The sequence below is a fragment of the Somniosus microcephalus genome, chromosome 8 (genome assembly GCF_052327205.1).
Source record: "Somniosus microcephalus isolate GS21.2 chromosome 8, FLI_Smic_1.0, whole genome shotgun sequence".
NCBI lineage: Eukaryota > Metazoa > Chordata > Chondrichthyes > Squaliformes > Somniosidae > Somniosus > Somniosus microcephalus.
The window spans coordinates 8,487,456-8,507,166 of NC_140994.1; the positions used below are offsets into that span (position 1 = coordinate 8,487,456).

Below are 19,711 nucleotides of genomic sequence, written 5' to 3' on the forward strand. Positions count from 1 at the left end.
CCCCTCACTGTAACACTGATATAACTCACACCCTTCACTGTAACACTGATATACCCCACACCCTTCACTGTAACACTGATATACCCCACACCCCTCACTGTAACACTGATATACCCCACACTCCTCACTGTAACACTGATATACCCACACCCTCACTGTAACACTGATATACCCCACACCCCTCACTGTAACACTGATATACCCCACACCCCTCACTGTAACACTGATATACCCCACACCCCTCACTGTAACACTGATATACCCCACACTCCTCACTGTAACACTGATATACCCCACACCCTCACTGTAACACTGATATACCCCACACCCCTCACTGTAACATGATATACCCCACACTCCTCACTGTAACACTGATATACCCCACACCCCTCACTGTATTACCTGATATACCCCACACCCCTCACTGTAACACTGATATACCCCACACCCCTCACTGTAACACTGATATACCCCACACCCCTCACTGTAACACTGATATACCCCACACCCCTCACTGTAACATTGATATACCCCACACCCCTCACTGTAACACACTGATATACCCCACACCCCTCACTGTAACACTGATATACCCCACACCCCTCACTGTAACACTGATATACCCCACACCCCTCACTGTATTACCTGATATACCCCACACCCCTCACTGTAACACTGATATACCCCACACCCCTCCCTGCAATACTGATATACCCCACACCCCTCACTGTAACACTGATATACCTCACACCCTTCACTGTAACACACTGATATACCCCACACCCCTCACTGTAACACTGATATAACTCACACCCTTCACTGTAACACTGATATACCCCACACCCCTCACTGTAACACTGATATACCCCACACCCCTCACTGTAACACACTGATATACCCCACACCCCTCACTGTAACACTGATATACCCCACACCCCTCACTGTAACACACTGATATACCCCACACCCTCACTGTAACACTGATATAACTCACACCCCTCACTGTAACACTGATATACCCCACACCCCTCACTGTAACCCTGATATAACTCACACCCTTCACTGTAACACTGACCCCTCACTGTAACACTGATATACCCCACACCCCTCACTGTAACACTGATATACCCCACACCCCTCACTGTAACACACTGATATATCCCACACCCCTCACTGTAACACTGATATACCCCACACCCCTCACTGTAACACACTGATATACCCCACACCCCTCACTGTAACACTGATATAACTCACACCCTTCACTGTAACACTGATATACCCCACACCCCTCACTGTAACACTCCGATATACCCCACACCCCTCACTGTAACACTGATATACCCCACACCCCTCACTGTAACACTGATATACCCCACACCCCTCACTGTAACACTGATATACCCCACACCCCTCACTGTAACACTGATATACCCCACACCCCTCACTGTAACACTGATATACCCCACACCCCTCACTGTAACACTGATATACCCCACACCCCTCACTGTAACACTGATATACCTCACACCCCTCACTGTAACACTGATATACCTCACACCCTTCACTGTAACACTGATATACCCCACACCCCTCACTGTAACATTGATATACCCCACACCCCTCACTGTAACACTGATATACCCCACACCCCTCACTGTAACACTGATATACCTCACACCCTTCACTGTAACACTGATATACCCCACACCCCTCACTGTAACACTGATATACCCCACACCCCTCACTGTAACACTGATATACCCCACACCCCTCACTGTAACACTCTGATATACCCCACACCCCTCACTGTAACACTGATATACCCCACACCCCTCACTGTAACACTGATATACCCCACACCCCTCACTGTAACACTGATATACCCCACACCCCTCACTGTAACACTGATATACCCCACACCCCTCACTGTAACACTGATATACCCCACACCCCTCACTGTAACATTGATATACCCCACACCCCTCACTGTAACACTGATATACCCCACACCCCTCACTGTAACACTGATATACCCCACACCCCTCACTGTAACACTGATATACCCCACACCCTTCACTGTAACACTGATATACCCCACACCCCTCACTGTAACACTCTGATATACCCCACACCCCTCACTGTAACACTGATATACCCCACACCCCTCACTGTAACATTGATATACCCCACACCCCTCACTGTAACACTGATATACCCCACACCCCTCACTGTAACACTGATATACCCCACACCCTTCACTGTAACACTCTGATATACCCCACACCCCTCACTGTAACACTGATATACCCCACACTCCTCACTGTAACATTGATATACCCCACACCCCTCACTGTAACACTGATATACCCCACACTCCTCACTGTAACATTGATATACGCCACACTCCTCACTGTAACATTGATATACCCCACACCCCTCACTGTAACACTGATATACCCCACACCCCTCACTGTAACACTGATATACCCCACACCCCTCACTGTAACACTGATATACCCCACACCCCTCACTGTATTACCTGATATACCCCACACCCCTCACTGTAACACTGATATACCCCACACTCCTCACTGTAACACTGATATACCCCACACCCCTCACTGTATTACCTGATATACCCCACACCCCTCACTGTAACACTGATATACCCCACACCCCTCACTGTAACACTGATATAACTCACACCCTTCACTGTAACACTGATATAACCCACACCCCTCACTGTAACACTGATATACCCCACACCCCTCACTGTAACACTGATATACCCCACACTCCTCACTGTAACACTGATATACCCCACACCCCTCACTGTAACACTGATATAACTCACACCCTTCACTGTAACACTGATATAACCCACACCCCTCACTGTAACACTGATATACCCCACACCCCTCACTGTAACACTGATATACCCCACACCCTTCACTGTAACACTGATATACCCCACACCCCTCACTGTAACACTGATATACCCCACACTCCTCACTGTAACACTGATATACCCCACACCCCTCACTGTAACACTGATATACCCCACACCCCTCACTGTAACACTGATATACCCCACACCCCTCACTGTAACACTGATATACCCCACACCCCTCACTGTAACACTGGTATACCCCACACCCCTCACTGTAACACTGATATACCCCACACTCCTCACTGTAACACTGATATACCCCACACCCCTCACTGTAACACTGATATAACTCACACCCTTCACTGTAACACTGATATACCCCACACCCTTCACTGTAACACTGATATACCCCACACCCCTCACTGTAACACTGATATACCCCACACTCCTCACTGTAACACTGATATACCCCACACCCCTCACTGTAACACTGATATACCCCACACCCCTCACTGTAACACTGATATACCCCACACCCCTCACTGTAACACTGATATACCCCACACCCCTCACTGTAACACTGATATACCCCACACCCCTCACTGTAACACTGATATACCCCACACCCCTCACTGTAACACTGATATACCCCACACCCCTCACTGTAACACTGATATACCCCACACCCCTCACTGTAACACTGATATACCCCACACCCCTCCCTGTAACACTGATATAACTCACACCCCTCACTGTAACACTGATATACCCCACACCCCTCACTGTAACACTGATATACCCCACACCCCTCACTGTAACATTGATATACCCCACACCCCTCACTGTAACACTGATGTACCCCACACCCCTCACTGTAACACTGATATACCCCACACCCCTCACTGTAACACTCAGATATACCCCACACCCCTCACTGTAACACTCAGATATACCCCACACCCCTCACTGTAACACTGATATACCCCACACCCCTCACTGTAACATTGATATACCTCACACCCTTCACTGTAACACTGATATACCCCACACCACTCACTGTAACACTGATATACCCCACACCCCTCACTGTAACACTGATATACCCCACACCCCTCACTGTAACACTGATATACCCCACACTCCTCACTGTAACACTGATATACCCCACACCCCTCACTGTAACACTGATATACCCCACACCCCTCACTGTAACACTGATATACCCCACACCCCTCACTGTAACACTGATATACCCCACACTCCTCACTGTAACACTGATATACCCCACACCCCTCACTGTAACATTGATATACCTCACACCCTTCACTGTAACACTGATATACCCCACACCCCTCACTGTAACACTGATATACCCCACACTCCTCACTGTAACACTGATATACCCCACACCCCTCACTGTAACACTGATATACCCCACACCCCTCACTGTAACACTGATATACCCCACACTCCTCACTGTAACACTGATATACCCCACACCCCTCACTGTAACACTGATATACCCCACACTCCTCACTGTAACACTGATATACCCCACACCCCTCACTGTAACACTGATATACCCCACACCCCTCACTGTAACACTGATATACCCCACACCCCTCACTGTAACACTGATATACCCCACACCCCTCACTGTAACACTGATATACCCCACACTCCTCACTGTAACACTGATATACCCCACACCCCTCACTGTAACACTGATATACCCCACACCCCTCACTGTAACACTGATATACCCCACACCCCTCACTGTAACATTGATATACCTCACACCCCTCACTGTAACACTGATATACCCCACACCACTCACTGTAACACACTGATATACCTCACACCCCTCACTGTAACACTGATATACCCCACACCCTTCACTGTAACACTGATATACCCCACACCCCTCACTGTAACACTGATATACCCCACACCCTTCACTGTAAAACTGATATACCTCACACCCTTCACTGTAACACTGATATACCCCACACCCCTCACTGTAACACTGATATACCCCACACCCTTCACTGTAAAACTGATATACCTCACACCCTTCACTGTAACACTGATATACCCCACACCCCTCACTGTAACACTGATATACCCCACACCCTTCACTGTAAAACTGATATACCTCACACCCTTCACTGTAACACTGATATACCCCACACCCTTCACTGTAACACTGATATACCCCACACCCCTCCTTGCAATACTGATATACCCCACACCCCTCCCTGCAACACTGATACACCCCACACCCCTCCCTGCAATACTGATATACCCCACACCCCTCACTGTAACACTGATATACCCCACACCCCTCACTATAACACTGATATACCCCACACCCCTCACTGTAACATTGATATACCTCACACCCTTCACTGTAACACTGATATACCCCACACCACTCACTGTAACACTGATATACCCCACACCCCTCACTGTAACACTGATATACCCCACACCCCTCACTGTAACACTGATATACCCCACACTCCTCACTGTAACACTGATATACCCCACACCCCTCACTGTAACACTGATATACCCCACACCCCTCACTGTAACACTGATATACCCCACACCCCTCACTGTAACACTGATATACCCCACACTCCTCACTGTAACACTGATATACCCCACACCCCTCACTGTAACATTGATATACCTCACACCCTTCACTGTAACACTGATATACCCCACACCCCTCACTGTAACACTGATATACCCCACACTCCTCACTGTAACACTGATATACCCCACACCCCTCACTGTAACACTGATATACCCCACACCCCTCACTGTAACACTGATATACCCCACACTCCTCACTGTAACACTGATATACCCCACACCCCTCACTGTAACACTGATATACCCCACACTCCTCACTGTAACACTGATATACCCCACACCCCTCACTGTAACACTGATATACCCCACACCCCTCACTGTAACACTGATATACCCCACACCCCTCACTGTAACACTGATATACCCCACACCCCTCACTGTAACACTGATATACCCCACACTCCTCACTGTAACACTGATATACCCCACACCCCTCACTGTAACACTGATATACCCCACACCCCTCACTGTAACACTGATATACCCCACACCCCTCACTGTAACATTGATATACCTCACACCCCTCACTGTAACACTGATATACCCCACACCACTCACTGTAACACACTGATATACCTCACACCCCTCACTGTAACACTGATATACCCCACACCCTTCACTGTAACACTGATATACCCCACACCCCTCACTGTAACACTGATATACCCCACACCCTTCACTGTAAAACTGATATACCTCACACCCTTCACTGTAACACTGATATACCCCACACCCCTCACTGTAACACTGATATACCCCACACCCTTCACTGTAAAACTGATATACCTCACACCCTTCACTGTAACACTGATATACCCCACACCCCTCACTGTAACACTGATATACCCCACACCCTTCACTGTAAAACTGATATACCTCACACCCTTCACTGTAACACTGATATACCCCACACCCTTCACTGTAACACTGATATACCCCACACCCCTCCTTGCAATACTGATATACCCCACACCCCTCCCTGCAACACTGATACACCCCACACCCCTCCCTGCAATACTGATATACCCCACACCCCTCACTGTAACACTGATATACCCCACACCCCTCACTATAACACTGATACACCCCACACCCCTCCCTGTAACACTGATATACCCCACACCTCTCACTGTAACACTGATATACCCCACACCCCTCCCTGTAACACTGATATACCCCACACCTCTCACTGTAACACTGATATACTCCACACCCCTCACTGTAACACTGATATACCCCACACCCCTCACTGTAACACTGATATACCCCACACCCCTCACTGTAACACTGATATACCCCCACACCCCTCACTGTAACACTGATATACCCCACACCCCTCACTGTAACACTGATATACCCCACACCCCTCACTGTAACACTGATATAACCCACACCCCTCACTGTAACACTGGCATACCCCACACCCCTCACTGTAACACTGATATACCTCACACCCCTCACTGTAACACTGATATACCCCACAACCCCACACCCCTCACTGTAACACTCTGATATACCTCACACCCCTCACTGTAACACTCTGATATACCTCACACCCTCACTGTAACACTGATATACCCCACACCCCTCACTGTAATACTGATATACCCCACACCCCTCACTGTAACACTGATATACCCCACACCCTCCCTGTAACACACTGATATACCCCACACCCCTCACTGTAACACTGATATACCCCACACCCCTCCCTGTAACACACTGATATACCCCACACCCATCACTGTAGCACTGATATACCCCACACCCCTCACTGTAACACACTGATATACCCCACACCCCTCACTGTAACACTGATATACCTCACACCCTCACTGTAACACTGATAGACCCCATACCCCTCACTGTAATACTGATATACCCCACACCCCTCACTGTACTACCTGATATACCCCACACCCCTCCCTGCAAGACTGATGCACCCCACACCCCTCACTGTAACACTGATATACCCCACACCCCTCACTGTAACACTGATATACCCCACACCCCTCACTGTAACACTGATATACCCCACACCCCTCACTGTAATACTGATATACCCCACACCCCTCACTGTACTACCTGATATACCCCACACTCCTCCCTGCAATACTGATATACATCACACCCCTCACTGTAACACTGATATACCCCACACCCCTCACTGTAACACTGATATACCCCACACCCCTCACTGTAACACTGATATACCCCACACCCCTCACTGTAACACTGATATGCCCCACACCCCTCACTGTAACACTGATATACCCCACACCCCTCACTGTAACACTGATATACACCATACCCCTCACTGTAACACTCTGATATACCCCACACCCCTCACTGTAACACTGATATACCCCACACCCCTCCCTGCAATACTAATACACCCCACACCCCTCACTGTAACACTGATATACCCCACCCCCCCCCACTGTAACACTGATATACCCCACACCCCTCACTGTAACACTCTGATATACCCCACAACCCCTCACTGTAACACTGATATACCCCACACCCTTCACTGTAACACTGATATACCTCACACTCCTCACTGTAACACTGATATACCCCACACCCCTCACTGTAACACTGATATACCCCACACCCCTCACTGTAACACTGATATACCCCACACCCCTCCCTGCAATACTGATATACCCCACACCCCTCACTGTAACACTGATATACCCCACACTCCTCACTGTAACACTGATATACCCCACACCCCTCACTGTAACACTGATATACCCCACACCCCTCCCTGCAATACTGATATACCCCACACCCCTCACTGTAACACTGATATACCCCACACCCCTCCCTGCAATACTGATATACCCCACACCCCTCACTGTAACAGATATACCCCACACCCCTCACTGTAACACTGATATACCCCACACCCCTCACTGCAATACTTATATACACCACACCCCTCCCTGCAATACTGATATACCCCACACACCTCACTGTAACACTGATATACCCCACACCCCACACTGTAACACTGATATACCCCACACCCCTCACTGTAACACTCTGATATACCCCACACCCCTCACTGTAACACTGATATACCCCACACCCCTCCCTGCAATACTGATATACCCCACACACCTCACTAACACTGATATACCCCACACCCCTCACTGTAACACTGATATACCCCACACCCCTCCCTGCAATACTGATATACCCCACACCCCTCACTGTAACACTGATATACCCCACACCCCTCACTGTAACACTGATATACCCCACACCCCTCCCTGCAATACTGATATACCCCACACCCCTCACTGTAACACTCTGATATACGCCACACCCCTCCCTGTAACACTGATATACCCCACACCCCTCAGTGTAACACTGATATACCCCACACCCCTCACTGTAACACTGATATACCTCACACTCCTCACTGTAACACTCTGATATACCCCACACCCCTCACTGTAACACTGATATACCCCACACCCCTCACTGTAACACTGATATACCCCACACCCCTCACTGTAACACTGATATACCCCACACCCCTCACTGTAACACTGATATACCCCACACCCCTCACTGTAACACTGATACACCCCACACCCCTCACTGTAACACTGATATACCCCACACCCCTCACTGTAACACTGATATACCCCACACCCCTCACTGTAACACTGATACACCCCACACCCCTCACTGTAACACTGATACACCCCACACCCCTCCCTGCAATACTGATATACCCCACACCCCTCCCTGCAATACTGATATACCCCACACCCCTCACTGTAACACTGATATACCCCACACCCCTCACTGTAACACTACTACACCCCACACCCCTCACTGTAACACCCCACACCCCTCACTGTAACACTGATACACACCACACCCCTCACTGTAACACTGATATACCTCACACTCCTCACTGTAACACTGATATACCCCACACCCCTCCCTGCAATACTGATATACCTCACACCCCTCACTGTAACACTGATATACCCCACACCCCTCCCTGCAATACTGATATACCCCACACCGCTCCCTGTAATACTGATATACCTCACACCCCTCACTGTAACACTGATATACCCCACACCCCTCCCTGCAATACTGATATACCCCACACCCCTCACTGTAACACTGATATACCCCACACCCCACACCCCTCCCTGTAATACTGATATACCTCACACCCCTCACTGTAACACTGATATACCCCACACCCCCTCCCTGCAATACTGATATACCCCACACCCCTCACTGTAACACACTGATATACACCATACCCCTCACTGTAACACTCTGATATACACCATACCCCTCACTGTAACACTCTGATATACCCCTCACCCCTCACTGTAACACTGATATACCTCACACCCCTCACTGTAACACTCTGATATACCCCACACCCTTCACTGTAACACACTAATATACCCCACACCCCTCACTGTAACACACTGATATACACCATACCCCTCACTGTAACACTCTGATATACCCCTCACCCCTCACTGTAACACTGATATACCTCACACCCCTCACTGTAACACTCTGATATACCCCACACCCTTCACTGTAACACACTAATATACCCCACACCCCTCACTGTAACACTGATATACCCCACACCCCTCACTGTAACACTGATATACCCCACACCCTTCACTGTAACACACTAATATACCCCACACCCCTCACTGTAACACACTGATATACCTCACACCCCTCACTGTAACACACTAATATACCCCACACCCCTCACTGTAACACGCTGATATACCCCACACCCCTCATTGTAACACACTGATATACCTCACACCCCTCGCTGTAACACTCTGATATACCCCACACCCCTCACTGTAGCATTCTGATATACCCCACACCCCTCACTGTAACACGCTGATATACCCCACACCCCTCACTGTAACACTCTGATATACCCCTCACCCCTCACTGTAACACAGATATACCTCACACCCCTCACTGTAACACGCTGATATACCCCACACCCCTCACTGTAACACTCTGATATACCCCACACCCCTCACTGTAACACGCTGATATGCCCCACACCCCTAACTGTAACACTGTGATATACCCCACACCCCTCACTGTAACACTGATATACCCCACACCCCTCACTGTAACACTGATATACATCACACCCCTCACTGTAACGCTCCGATATACCCCACACCCCTCACTGTAACACTGATATACCCCACACTCCTCACTGTAACACACTGATATACCTCACACCCTTCACTGTAACACTGATATACCCCACACCCCTCACTGTAACACTCTGATATACCCCACACCCCTCACTGTAACACTCTGATATACCCCGCACCCCTCACTAACACTGATAAACCTCACACCCCTCACTGTAACACTCTGATATACCCCACGGCCCTCACTGTAACACTGATATACCCCACACCCCTCACTGTAACACTGATATACCTCACACCCCTCACTGTAACGCTCCGATATACCCCACACCCCTCACTGTAACACTGATATACCCCACACTCCTCACTGTAACACACTGATATACCTCACACCCTTCACTGTAACACTGATATACCCCACACCCCTCACTGTAACACTCTGATATACCCCACACCCCTCACTGTAACACTCTGATATACCCCGCACCCCTCACTAACACTGATAAACCTCACACCCCTCACTGTAACACTCTGATATACCCCACGGCCCTCACTGTAACACTCTGATATACCCCACACCCCTCACTGTAACACTCTGATATACCCCACACCCCTCACTGTAACACGCTGATATACCCCACACCCCTCACTGTAACACTCTGATATACCCCACGGCCCTCACTGTAACACTCTGATATACCCCACACCCCTCACTGTAACACCGATATAGCCCACACCCCTCACTGTAACACTGATATACCCCACACCCCTCACTGTAACACTGATATACCTCACACCCCTTACTGTAACACTCTGATATACCTTGCACCCCTCACTGTAACACGCTGATATATCCCACACCCCTCACTGTAACACTGATATACCCCACACCCCTCACTGTAACACTGATATACCTCACACCCCTTACTGTAACACTCTGATATACCGCACACCCCTCACTGTAACTGATATACCTCGCACCCCTCACTGTAACACGCTGATATATCCCACACCCCTCACTGTAACACTCCGATATTCCCCACACCCCTCACTGTAACACTCTGATATACCCCACACCCCTCGTTGTAATACTCTGATATGCCCCACACCCCTCACTGTAACAATCTGATATACCCCACACCCCTCACTGTAACACTCTGATATACCCCACAACCCTCACTGTAACACACTGATATACCCCACACCCCTCACTGTAACACTCTGATATACCCCACACCCCTCACTGTAACACTGATATACCCCACACCCCTCACTGTAACACAGATATACCCCACACCCCTCACTGTAACACTGATATATCCCACACCCCTCACTGTAACACTCTGACATATCCCACACCCCTCACTGTAACACTGATATACCCCACACCCCTCACTGTAACACTGATATACCCCACACCCCTCACTGTAACACTCTGATATACCCCACAACCCTCACTGTAACACACTGATATACCCCACACCCCTCACTGTAACACTGATATACCCCACACCCTCACTGTAACACAGATATACCCCACACCCCTCACTGTAACACTCTGATATACCCCACACCCCTCACTGTAACACTGATATACCCCACACCCCTCACTGTAACACTCTGATATACCCCACACCCCTCACTGTAACACAGATATACCCCACACCCCTCACTGTAACACTCTGATATACCCCACACCCCTCACTGTAACACACTGATATACCCCACACCCCTCACTGTAACACTCTGATATACCCCACACCCCTCACTGTAATACTCTGATTTTCCAAAGAAAACAACCTCAGCCTAACCAGTCTTTCCTTGTAGCTAAACTTCTCAATTCCTGGCAACATCCTTGTGAAGGTTCCTGGCCTTGTGCCAACTTTAGCATGTTACAGCATCTGCCCACCACAGGTCCCTATCTCTGTAACCTCCTCCAGCCCTACAACCCCCCGAGATCTCTGCGCTCCTCCAATTCTGGCCTCTTTCGCATCCCCGATTTTAATCGCTCCACCTTTGGCGGCCGTGCCTTCAGCTGCCTGGGCCCCGAGCTCTGGAATTCCCTCCCTAAACCTCTCCGCCTCTCTCTCCTCCTTTAAGGCGCTCCTTAAAACCTACCTCTTTGACTAAGCTTTTGGTCACCTGTCCTAATATGTTCGGTGTCAAATTTTGTTTGCTAATCGCTCCTGTGAAGCGCCTTGGGAGGGTTTACTACGTTAAAGGCTGTAACACTCCATGATATACCCCACATCCCTTACTGTAATATTGAAATTTACCCCACACCCCTCACTGTAACACACTGATATACCCCACACCCCTCACTGTAACACTCTGATATACCCCACACCCCTCACTGTAACACTCTGATATACCCCACACCCCTCACTGTAACACTCTGATATACCCCACACCCCTCACTGTAACACTCTGATATACCCCACACCCCTCACTGTAACACTCTGATATACCCCACACCCCTCACTGTAACACTCCATGATATACCCCACATCCCTTACTGTAATATTGAAATTTACCCCACGCCCCTCGCTGTATATCTCTGATAGTCCACATCCTTCCTAGATTTTAGCTGGTTGGATTGCAGTTGTATAAATTTCCCGATTATGTTGGATGACTCTGTCCCGTTATTCCCGTATATCAGGTGGATAGTTGGGATCGTGCTGTCCTGTATAATCCTCCTGGTTGTCGCGTGCAATTATCTGGGACTCCTCCTGGGAACAGCGTGCCTCAAACCCAACGTGATTCCCACGAAGCGAAGCCTGCTGTCCCACTGTGGAGGGAATCTCTTCATGGCGTAAGAGAAACCGAACTTTTTCTGTTTATATTGCGTGTTGCGATTGTGGTTGTTTTTGAACTTAAACCTGCATTTCTGTAGCGCCTTTCACAACCTCAAGACCGCCCAACGTGCTCCACAGCCAATGAAGCACTTTTGAAGTGTGGGCAATGTAGGCAAACGCAAAAGCCAATTTGTGCACAGCAAGATCCAACAGACAGCAATGATAAATGGACAGATAATCTTTTTTTTTAATTGATGGTTGGTTGAGGGATCAATATTGGTCCAGGACACCGGGGAGAACTCTCCTGCTCTTCTTCGAAAAAGTGCCGCGGGATCTTTTAGGTTCACCTGAGAGGGCGGACAGGGCAGACTTGGTTTAACGTCTCACCTGTTTTGCCAGCGACGCCCACATCCCGAGATTGAATAGGAAAGAAAGTCCGGCTGGCTGGAGATGTAACAGAATAGTGTCAGGGTTACTGATCCTTTCTCCCTTCCTGTTGGCATCATGGGGTCTCCACTCTGGTACAGATTCTGAGGCATGAGCCCACTTTTGACAATCTCACTTGTTGCTGGGCCGAGCTGTGCACAGCCACTGTCTAAATGCAGAAGAAGATTTTTCAATCGTGTTTACCTCAGATATACCAATAAAGTTGTTTTTGCTATGAATGGGTGATATAGTCCTTCAGAACAATGACCTTTCACCTCCAGGGCCCAGGTTCCAATGAGACCTCACCTGCCGGAGTGCATGTTCTGTCTCTACTGGTTGTGACGTTCCTAAGTGAAATGAGTTCCAGCCACTAGAACTGGCCAACAATGAGCACAATCAGTGGCCTCGGCCAAGGCAGCCGCAAAGATTGTTGCTGTGGGAAATGAAACCGTGACATTGGTTCAGTAGAGAACACTCTTCATTGATTAAGGTTACGGCGCGTATTTGGGAGGGTGTAGAGGGAGAGTTACCACCCTCCACCCTGCCCACCCCCACAATGACAGTCCTGTCCTGGGAGTGTTTGATCAAACAGTGCGGAGTTTTACTCACCAACACCATACTCTGCTCCAACAGGGGAGTCGGCTTCAGTTTCATCTTCTCTTGGATCTTGATGCTCCTCGTCTTTATCATGTTTTTTGTCGGTGGCAATCTATATTCGCTGGTTTGCAAGCCCTGGTATAATGATGAATTTTTTCAGGTAAAACCCTTGTGTATTTCTGTCTGTTGATAGTATTCTTATTAGAAATCAGCAAAGTAGCTGCCTAGGGCCACCTGAAGTAACTGGTCTTGTCTCTGTGCACTAGTGGTGGCTATTGTCTTCAGAATGGCCCTGCAGGCATTTAGCTTCAATCTTTCACTGTCCTCATCTCCATCTGTTCACTGCTTGTAGTCCACCTCTGATCCTTTACAGTTTCTATCCCTCCATCTCTAATCTTTCACTACCTCTATCCCTCCATCTCCATCCAATCCGTCACTGGCTCAATCTCTTCAACAAAGACAACTTGCAGATATATACCTCCTTTAACATAGTACAATGTCCCAAGGCGCTTCACAGGTCTGTTCTCAGACAAAAATTGATACCGGGCCAAAGAAGGAGACATTAGGATAGGTGACCATAAGCTTGGTCAAAAAGATAGATTTTAAGGAGCATTTTAAAGGCGGAGAGAAAGGCGGTGAGGATTAGGGAGGGAATTCCAGAGTTGACAGCTTAGACGGCGGATGACACGGCCGCCAATGGTGGGACGATGGAAGTGGGGAATGCACAAGAGGCCAGAATTGGAGGAACTCAGAGTCATCGCCAATCCTTCACTGTCTCCACCCATCCTGGGACAGTGTAGAGGGAGCTTTACTCTGTATCTAACCCGTGCTGTACCTGCCCTGGGAGTATTTGATGGGACAGTGTAGAGGGAGCTTTACTCTGTATCTAACCCATGCTGTACCTGCCCTGGGAGTGTTTGATGGGACAGTGTAGAGGGAGCTTTACTCTGTATCTAACCCGTGCTGTACCTGCCCTGGGAGTGTTTGATGGGACAGTGTAGAGGGAGCTTTACTCTGTATCTAACCCGTGCTGTACCTGCCCTGGGAGTGTTTGATGGGACAGTGGAGAGGGAGCTTTACTCTGTATCTAACCCATGCTGTACCTGCCCTGGGAGTGTTTGATGGGACAGTGGAGAGGGAGCTTTACTCTGTATCTAACCCATGCTGTACCTGCCCTGGGAGTGTTTGATGGGACAGTGTAGAGGGAGCTTTACTCTGTATCTAACCCATGCTGTACCTGCCCTGGGAGTGTTTGATGGGACAGTGGAGAGGGAGCTTTACTCTGTATCTAACCCGTGCTGTACCTGCCCTGGGAGTGTTTGATGGGACAGTGTAGAGGGAGCTTTACTCTGTATCTAACCCATGCTGTACCTGCCCTGGGAGTGTTTGATGGGACAGTGGAGAGGGAGCTTTACTCTGTATCTAACCTGTGCTGTACCTGCCCTGGGAGTGTTTGATGGGACAGTGGAGAGGGAGCTTTACTCTGTATCTAACCCGTGCTGTACCTGCCCTGGGAGTGTTTGATGGGACAGTGGAGAGGGAGCTTTACTCTGTATCTAACCTGTGCTGTACCTGCCCTGGGAGTGTTTGATGGGACAGTGTAGAGGGAGCTTTACACTGTATCTAACCTGTGCTGTACCTGCCCTGGGAGTGTTTGATGGGACAGTGTAGAGGGAGCTTTACTCTGTATCTAACCCGTGCTGTACCTGCCCTGGGAGTGTTTGATGGGACAGTGTAGAGGGAGCTTTACTCTGTATCTAACCCGTGCTGTCCCTGCCCTGGGAGTGTTTGATGGGACAGTGTAGAGGGAGATTTACTCTGTATCTAACCCGTGCTGTAACTGCCCTGGGAGTGTTTGATGGGACAGTGTAGAGGGAGCTTTACTCTGTATCTAACCCGTGCTGTACCTGCCCTGGGAGTGTTTGATGGGACAGTGTAGAGGGAGCTTTACTCTGTATCTAACCCCGTGCTGTACCTGCCCTGGGAGTGTTTGATGGGACAACTCCACTAAGGAACTTCTCTTCCTATCTCGACTCTTTTTTCTCCCCTTGTCCAGTCTCTTCCCACCTACATCCGCGACTCTTCCAATGCCCTCCGCCACTTTAACAGTTTCCAGTTTTCTGACCCCAACCGCCTCCTTTTCACTATGGACGTACAATCCCTCTACACCTCCATCCCCCACCAGGATGGCCTGAGGGTGCTCCACTTCTTCCTTGAACAGAGACCCGACCAGTCCCCATCCACCACCACCCTCCTCTGCCTGGCTGAACTTGTTCTCACATTGAACAACTTCTCCTTTGACTCCACTCATTTCCTCCAAATCAAAGGTGTTACATAGAAACATAGAAGATAGGACCAGGAGTAGGCCATTCGGCCCTTCGAGCCTGCTCCGCCATTCAATGAGATCATGGCTGATCATCCAAATTCAGTACCCTGTCCCTGCCTTCTCCCCATATCCCTTGATCCCTTTAGCCTTAAGAAATATATCCAACTCTTTTTTGAATATATTTAATGAACTGGCCTCCACTGCCTTCTGTGGCAGAGAATTCCACAAGTTCACCGCTCTCTGGGTGAAGAAATTCCTCCTCATTTCAGTCCTAAATGGCTTACCCCTTATCCTTAGACTATGACCCCTGGTTCTGGACTCCCCGGCCACCAGAAACATCCTTCCTGCATCTAGTCTGTCCAGGCCTGACAGAATTTTATAGGTTTCGATGAAATCCCCTCTCAATCTTCTAAACTCCAGTGAGTATAAGCCCAATCGACACAATCTCTCCCCATACGTCATTCCTGTCATCCCAGGTGTCAGCCTGGTGAATCTTCGCTGCACTCCTTCCATGACAAGAACGTCCTTCCTCAGGTAAGGTGACCAAAACTGCACACAATACTCAAGGTGCGGTCTCACCAAGGCCCTGTACAACTTTAGCAAGACATCCTTGTTCCTGTACTCAAACCCTCTTGCTGCGAAGGCCAACATACCATTTGCCTTCTTAACCGCCTGCTGCACCTGCATGCTTACCTTCAGCGACTGGTGCACAAGAACACCCAGGTCTCTTTGAACTTCCCCTTCTCCCAATCTATTGCCATTCAAATAATAATCTGCCTTCCTGTTTTTGCCACCAAAGTGGATAACCTCACAGTTATCCACATTATAGTGCATTTGCCATGTTTCTGCCCAGTCACCCAACCTGTCCAAATCATACTGGATTTTCACGACATCCTCCTCACAGCATACCCTCCCACCCAGCTTTGTGTCATCTGCAAATTTGGAGATATTACATCCAATTCCCTCGTCCAGATCATTAATATATATTGTGAACAGCTGGGGTCCTAGGACCGGTCCTTGCGGTACCCCACTAGTCACTGCCTGCCACTCGGAAAACGACCCGTTTATTCCAACTCTTTGCTTTCTGTCTGCCAACCAGTTCTCTATCCAAGTCAATACTTTGCCCCCAATCCCATGTGCCTTAATTTTGCACGCTAATCTCTTATGCGGGACCTTATCGAAAGCCTTCTGAAAGTCCAAATACACCACATCCACTGGTTCTCCCTTATCTATTTTACCAGTTACATCCTCAAAAAATTCCAGTAGATTAGTCAAGCATGATTTACCTTTAGTAAATCCATGTTGACTTTGTCCGATCCTGTCACTGCTTTCCAAGTGCTCTGCTATTACATCTTTTATAATGGACTCTAGCATTTTCCCCACTACCGATATCAGGCTTACCGGTCTATAATTCCCCGCTTTTTCTCTACCACCTTTTTTGAATAGTGGGGTAACATTAGCTACCCTCCAATCCATGGGTACTGTTCCAGAGTCTATCGAGTTCTGGAAGATGACCAGCAATGCATCTACTATTTCTAGGGCCACTTCCTTAAGTACCCTGGGATGTAGATTATCAGGCCCTGGGGATTTATCGGCCTTCAGTCCCATCAATTTTCCTAACACCATTTCCCTACAAACACTGATTTCTTTCAGTTCCACCCTTTCATCAGACCCTATGTTCCCCGGCATCTCTGGGAGGTTATTTGTGTCCTCCTTTGTGAAGACAGAACCAAAATATGTATTTAGTTGGTCTGCCATTTCTTTGTTCCCCATTATAAATTCCCCTGATTCTGACTGCAAGGGACCTACGCTTGACTTCATCAATCTTTTTCTCTTCACAGATCTATAAAAGCTTTTACAGTCAGTTTTTATGTTCCCTGCAAGCTTACTCTCATATTCTATTTTCCCTTTCTTAATTAATCCCTTTGTCCTCCTTTGTTGAATCCTAAACTGCTCCCAATCCTCAGGATTATTGCTTTTTCTGGCCAATTTATATGTCCTCTCCTTGGATCTTATGCTATCCCTAATTTCCCTTGTTAGCCACGGTTGTTTTGTTTTATTTTTGTGCCAAACTGGGATGAACAAATTCTGTAGCTCATCCATTCGGTCTTTGAATGTTTGGCATTGCCTATCCACCGTCAACCCTTTGAGTGCCATTCCCCAATCAATCCTACCCAATTCGCTCCTCAGACCATCGTAGTTTCCTTTATTTATGGGAACCCGCATGGGTCCTAGCTATGTCTGCCTTTTCGTGGGATATGTGGAACACTCTTTGTTCCAGTCCTACTCGGGTCCCCTCCCTCACCTCTTTTTCCGATACATTGATGACTGTATCGGTGCCGTCTCCTGCTCTCGCCCTGAACTAGACAATTTCATTCACTTTGCCTCCAATTTCCACCCTTCCCTCACCTTCACATGGTCCATCTCTGACTCTTCCCTTCCTCGACTTCTCCGTCTCCATCTCTGGGGATAGGTTATTGACTAACATTCACTACAAGCCCACTGACTCCCACAGCTACCTGGACTACACTTCCTCCCACCCCACCTCCTGTAAGGACTCTATTCCATTCTTCCAGTTTCTCCATCTCTGCCGCATCTGCTCCGACGATGCCACCTTCCATACCAGTGCTTCCGACATGTATTCCTTTTTCCTCAACCGAGGATTCCCCTCTACTATGGTTGACACGGCCCTCGACCGTGTACGTTCTATCTCCTGCACTTCTGCCCTCACCCCTGCCCCTCCCTCCCGGAACCACGATAGGGTTCCCCTTGTCCTCACCTTTCACCCCACCAGCCTCCACATTCAACAGATCATCCTCCG

The 19,711-nt window shown here is 48.6% G+C and overlaps 1 protein-coding gene and 1 long non-coding RNA gene across 4 annotated transcripts in view; one reads left to right on the forward strand and one right to left on the reverse strand.

The window, feature by feature from the left end:
• prom2 (prominin 2) overlaps positions 1–19,711 on the forward strand; it is a 238,101-nt gene that overhangs the window by 169,786 nt on the left and 48,604 nt on the right. For all 3 annotated transcript variants that reach the window (XM_085994192.1, XM_085994191.1, XM_085994190.1), the window contains exons 12-13: positions 13,406–13,558; positions 14,601–14,724. In XM_085994192.1, the coding sequence (XP_085850318.1) occupies positions 13,406–13,558; positions 14,601–14,724 (277 nt within the window). The remainder of the gene's footprint in view (positions 1–13,405; positions 13,559–14,600; positions 14,725–19,711) is intronic.
• Positions 1–19,711, reverse strand: part of LOC147113292 (uncharacterized) — a 196,010-nt gene that overhangs the window by 149,819 nt on the left and 26,480 nt on the right. The gene's annotated exons all lie outside the window — the stretch shown is intronic.